Genomic DNA, 6,318 nt, shown 5'->3' on the forward strand with positions numbered 1-6,318 from the left:
TCTTTGTGCCCCTTGTGGCCCTCATCCATGAGGCCCCAGAAGAGCCCTCCTTCCCTTTCTTCCTCTCCAGCTTTAGGCAGCTACTCCTCCTTACAGAGAATCTTTGTGCCTATCCCTTCCCCGTTCCTTTTTCCATGGTTGACTTTGTGTTCCCATCAGATGACCCCACAGTTTCCACCTCACCCCCACTTCCCCTGTTCTCCCCAGTACTGACCGAGGGCTGGCTCTGCACACTCCTTGTGCTGCTCAGGGGTGCAGAAAGGGGCATCCCCTACAGGAAAGGAAAGCAAAGAGAGAAAGACTATTAACCACACGGGCAGGGCCACACACGCTAGCCATTGGCACCTCACTGGCCCAGGCACTGAGTGACTTCCAAACCCACAGGGATAAGCTGTCTTCAGGGGACGGTCTGGTGGGCGCCACTGTTCGGTGTCCTTGGATCTGGTGGTGACTTCTGATCTGCTCTGTGAGGAGGAGACCACGGGAGCTGCCCAGCCCTCTTCTGGCAGCTCTGGGGATGATGGGGCAGCTTGTCTGGGAGACTGGGGACAAGACAAGGTCCTAAGGTTCTAAGCCAGGACCATGGGGTCTCCTTGACCCCTTGTGTTAGGCTTCCAAGTAGAAAGCCATGGACCTCAGCATCTGCCTTTCCAGGCAGCAGGCTGCTGGCAGTGAGGTAGGCGGTAAGGAGCAGGGGTCCATGGCATCCTGGGGCCACTTCTTCTCAGCACACCACACTGCTACAAGCATCCAGGGTTGGCTCTGTGCCTCCCCATGTCTCTGCCATCATCACATAGGGATGAGATGTCACGGATCGTGCCATGGGTAGAAGGATTGCAATCTCACTTTGCTTGCCTCTGGCTCAGGTTTTATGGGCAAGAAGCTCATGGCTGGTTTAGTCCGAGCACCAGGCAAGGAATGCTTACTGATGCTGGGTGTGTTCCCTTCTGGGAACTCTCTGCAGAACACAAAGATCTCCTTTTTGGTTGTTGGTTGTCTTATTTTCCCCTTTCCCCCCTTGTGGACCTTCAAGGTCCCTCAGGAATATCTTTTTGGCAGCTCCTCCCCTGCCTCGAAGACCAGCACTGAAGAGCTGGTACAATTCCCTTTTCCAATAAAAACATGTTAAGTGATGTGGTTTCCATTTTGCCCTGTCTTCCAGGAAGCTCATAGGCAATTTTAGTGTCATCATTTAAAGCAACACACATTTATTCTCTTGCACTTTTGTAGGCCCGCAGTCAGTCCAGGCGTCATTGGTGATGGGAGAGAATTATGGTCTTTCCTGAATCTAGGGGACCATCTACTGCCTTTGTAGCTTCTGCAAGCCCCTCTCTGAGTCTTCCCTCAGAGCTACCTCTGACCCCAGCCATGGAAGTGATGTTGATTTCAAGACCCAGAGTGGCTAAATTGGGGCCACACCTATGTCTTTCCCTCCTGATATTAGTGATCTAAACAGTACTGGCAAAGTCTCTTCCAACAGTGACCACTTTAAAGTCAACAATTCTAATCTTGAATGACTAAGATCATTACTGATCACCAATGAAATAATTCAAAATTCAGCCATGAGGATACTCACCTGAGAGTTGTCACAACAAAAATGACAGGTGTTGAACCCATGAGTGTGTGTGTGTATGTGTGTTGTGTCCATCTACCACAAAGATTCTGTTAAATAAGCTTAAATAATGTAGGACACGCGCCCAGAAGAACAAATATCAAAAGGAACAGTTCCAAGCACCCATTAGGTCTTTAGCAGAGTGATTTCTTATTCCAAACTCTTCCTGTACTAATATAGCCATCGCTGGCTTTTATGGTGTGCAGGGCATTTAAAAATATGAGATAATGAACGTAAGAACAAAGAGGGTTAGTAATGCGGACCAGCCCACACAGTGAGTGGAGAAGCCTGAAATAGAAGCTAAGGTCCATGCCTACCACCCCAGTTTCCTGTCCTTGTTGTCACTCTCCTGCCCACACCAGCTTCCACTCCACACCCAGCCTTTGACATGCAGATTGCCTCTAGTGAGAAGGCAGCAACTTTGTTAGTCTGGCGACAGAAGCATCAGCACAGACACATTTATTTGCTCACTAATAGACTTCTGCCGCACTCGGAAGAGTGCTAGACATTTGGATGTACGAAGGGAAACATCTGGGTAAAAGCCACAGACATCTGGATATTCCAACAGGCACATTATCAGGATGCATCCTGTTATCTGGACGTTGAACTCAGGAGGCCGAGAGCAGCAGACAACTGGCAAGCATATGGGATGTCGGGATGGAGGTGATACACCCATCTGGGCACTCCTGCATCCCAGAATGCTGCCCCTGGTTACTGGATGGAGAATTTCCATCTACCCCTTAGTGGTCAGGTACCACAGCCTCCCTAGAGCAGTATCTCCTTGCATCCTCCAGGAGTGGGTGAGGTGTTTCCTGGGGGCTCTGGCACCCACCTGGCATGTGGACCATGCGGCAGTTACAGTTCTCCACGATGTAGCGGGTCTCACAGTCGATCCGACAGGCTGTGATGCTGTAAACAGGAAAGAAGTCGAGTCCCATCTCTGAGGACCGGCACTCCCCCCACGGCGGGGGCAGATATGTGAGCTGTAAGACAAGCGGGGGTGGGGGTGGGGGGAGGATTCAGTCAGCTCTGGCAGAGGATGCTCACTCAGTCTCCATGGACTCTGTTGGACAGTGGTCTACCTGTTCAATTTGCAAATAAGCAACTGAGCATCTCCAGGTCCTCTGGCCTCATGGATCTTCACTGTCTGCCTCCTGTATGAAGTTTCCCACCTTTGTCAGTTTTCATGGAATTTTGCTCTCAGTTTTTTTAATTTAAATATTTCATTTTTTGTGTGTGTTTGTCCATATGTGTGACTATGAGTATGAACATATGTGATATGTGCACCTGAAGAGGCCGGAAAAAGGCATTGGATCCCTCAGAGCTGGGATTACAGGTGGATGTGAGTCACCACGTGGGTGCTGGGGACTGAACTGTGGTCCTCTACAAGAACAGCAAGTGCTCTTAACAGCTGACACACACACACACACACACACACACACACACACACACACACACACCACACCACAGCAAATCTTTTTGGGGGGAGATTTTTTTTGAAAGAGTCTCACTATGTAGCCCTGGCCACCCTGGAACTCACTTTGTGAACCAGGCTGGCCTTGGATATACAGAGATCTGCCAGCCTCTGCCTCTTGCGTGCTGGGATTAAAAGCAAGAGGCACTATACCGGCCACACTAAAATCTTAAGTGCACAGCCTGAGTTCTGTCAAATGTTTACCATCTACCCACGTACACACTGCATCAAACAAGACACGTGACCTTTTTATCCCTATAGAAATGGAGTTCACGTCTCTTCCTAACTGGTGCTCCACCCCCATCCCGGACAACCACTTTATTGAATTCTGTTAGACTACCCTCTTTTCTTTCTTTCTTTTTTAAAAAAGATTTATTTATTTTATGTATATGAGTATACCACCTTTGCTCTCTTCAGACACACCAGAAGAGGGCATCAGACCCCCATTACAGATGGTTGTGAGCCACCGTGTGATTGCTGGGAATCGAACTCAGGATCTTTGGAAGAGCAGTCGGAGCTCTTAACTGCTGAGCCATCTCTCCAGCCCTGACTACCCTCTTTTCAAACAGACAAACTACAAATAGATAATCCAACTTCAATTTTCAAGTTCAAGTTCAAATTTCAAGTACATAATTGATAGTTTTCCCATGCACCCTTTGCCTACTTCTTTCACTCAGAAAGATGGTTTTCTGGTTGTCCCACATGGGGAAGTTCCTTTTCTGCTGAGTTGTTCTTTAGCTTATGAACACATCCTGGTTTGTTTATCCGTTCACCTGGTAGTGGCTGTTTGGATTGATCATCGATTTTGGTAATTATGAAGAAGCCCTTATAAGTATTTAATTACTTAATTTATAGGCAAGGTCACATTTAGCATAGGCTGGTCCCAAACTTGTTGTGGAGCCAAGGGTGCTCTTTCTTCCAATCTATCTATCTATCTATCTATCTATCTATCTATCTATCTATCTATCTATCTATCTATCTATCTATTTTCTTCACATCCCAATCACAGTTCCCCTATTCACCCCCCCCCCGCCACACTCCCTCTCCCCATCCCCCATTCCCTTCTCCTCTGAAAAGAGTGAAGACCCCATGGGTACCAACCCACCCTGGTACATCAAGTCACTGCAGGACTAGGTACATCCTCTCCCACGGAGGCCAGACAAGGCAGCCTAACTAGGGGAACAGGATCCACAGGCAAGCAAGTTAGGGACACCCCCCACTCCAGTTGTTGGGGGACCCACATGAAGACCAAGCTACATATGTGAGGGGAGGCCTAGGTCCAGCCCATTTATGCTCTTTGGTTAGTGGTTCAGTCTGTGGGATCCCCCATGGGTCCAGGTTAATTAACTCTGTTAGTCTTCCTGTGGAGTTCCTATTCCCTCCAGGTCCCTCAATCCTTCCTCCCACTCTTCCACAAGACTCCCTGAGCTCCGTCTAATGTTTGGCTGTGGGTCTCTCCATCTGTTTCAGTCAGCTGCTCTGTAGAGCCTCTCAAAAGACAGTTATGTTACTAGGCTCCTGTCTGCAAGCACAATAGAATATCATTATTGGTGTCAGAAAGTGGTTCTTGCCCGTGGGATAGGTCTCAAGTTGGGCCGATTACTGGTTGGCCATTCCCTCAGTCTTTGCTCCATCTTCTTGTAGGCAGGACAAATTTTGGGTGGAAGGTTTTGTGAGTGGGTTGGTACCCTTATCCTGCCACTGAGAGTCCTGGCCAAGGCTGATCTTGACCTCCAGGTGGTCCTGCTTCCATCTCCCAAGTGCCAGATTACAGTCTTATGCGACCATGTTCACCTGATGATTTATTTATGATTCATTTTGCAGACATTTTTAGTTTCTCTTGAGAGAATAGCCAAGAGTGGAAGAGCTGATTCTGTTTCATAAATTAGTTACAAGTATAATTTTATAAGAATTGGCCCTGACTCTGGTCTAAAGTGGTTCTACCACTTTAAAACATGTATTTATTATTTATCGTGTGCTGTGTATCAGTGTTTAGGTGTCTGTGTCATGTGAATGTGTGGAGGTCAGAGGGCAACTTGCAGGAGTTGGTTATCTCTGTCTACCATGTGGGATTCAGAGATCAGATTCAGGTTGCCAGACTTGGTGGCAGGTGCTTTTACCAGCTGAGCCATCTTCCCAGCCCTCCACGCTCTTTGTTTCTTTGTTTCCTTGCTGGTTTTAGTTATTTTGGTTGAGGTTCCGCTGCAGCAAATTGGTGTTTCTGTTTCTCGCCCCAGTGATTGATGATCCTGGGTACAAGAACTTTATGTTTTTATCAGTTATTCATTATTACTTATTTGGTGACATGTTAGTCTTTTGCCTATTAAGAAAGCCTGCTCATAGTTTGTCTTGTTTATCGAGATGTAGGAATTCTCTGAAAGAATGGTCTGAATTCAAGGTCTGAGTCAAATGTGAAGTATCTTTTCTCGAAAGTCTGGGTTTGGCTTTTTCCTAATGGTGTCTATTTTTTCCTGCTTTTAAAACCAACTTTCCGAAGGCATAATTTGTAGGTGATAAAATAGATCAAATTTAATGCATAACTGCCTGAATTCATTTTTTAGATTCATTTATTTTGTGTGTACGAATGGTTTGCTCATGAGTGTTATCACCATGTGAGTAGCTTGCGCCCTCAAAGGTCAGAAGAGAATGTCGGATCTCCTGGAACTGGAGTTATAGGGGATTCTGAGCCACCAAGTGGGTGCTGGAAACCAAACTTCAGAAGTGCAGCAAGTGCTCTTAACAGCTGAGTCATCTCTCCAGCACCTGGGGTGAACTTTTAAGAAAATGCACATCCTTGGGGGGAATCACTACAATCAGGATTTAGAACATCTAATCTCCCCCAAAGCTGCCCACTTACACCACTCCCCTTTGCCGATTCTCAGGAAGCCTTCTGTCTAATTTTGTCTTTATAAATGACTTTTATCTGTTGTAAGATCACATATAAATAGAATGACAGAGTTATGTATTTCTCCATGGCTGGCAGCTTTCTCTCAGCAAAATGTTTTTGGCATCTATTCATACTCTTGAGCATATCAATAGCTTATTCTTTTTGAGAGCTTAGATTTTATTTCTTTGCTTATAGTTTTTGTTCCATTTCTTGCTTAAAAATTTCAATGTGATGTTGGAGGAAAAAAATCCCAGAGGGGGTGTGTATTTTCTGGTCTTGTTTCTAATCTTTGAAAGAAAGAGATATCATTGCTCCTACACACACACACACACACACACACACACA

The 6,318-nt window shown here is 46.4% G+C and overlaps 1 protein-coding gene across 3 annotated transcripts in view; it reads right to left on the reverse strand.

The window, feature by feature from the left end:
* Asic2 (acid-sensing (proton-gated) ion channel 2) overlaps positions 1-6,318 on the reverse strand; it is a 1,088,234-nt gene that overhangs the window by 11,367 nt on the left and 1,070,549 nt on the right. For all 3 annotated transcript variants that reach the window (NM_007384.3, NM_001034013.2, XM_006531996.4), the window contains exons 4-5: positions 2,445-2,595; positions 215-271 (exon numbers count right to left, since the gene is read on the reverse strand). In NM_007384.3, the coding sequence (NP_031410.1) occupies positions 215-271; positions 2,445-2,595 (208 nt within the window). The remainder of the gene's footprint in view (positions 1-214; positions 272-2,444; positions 2,596-6,318) is intronic.

This window comes from Mus musculus, chromosome 11 (assembly GCF_000001635.26).
Source record: "Mus musculus strain C57BL/6J chromosome 11, GRCm38.p6 C57BL/6J".
NCBI lineage: Eukaryota > Metazoa > Chordata > Mammalia > Rodentia > Muridae > Mus > Mus musculus.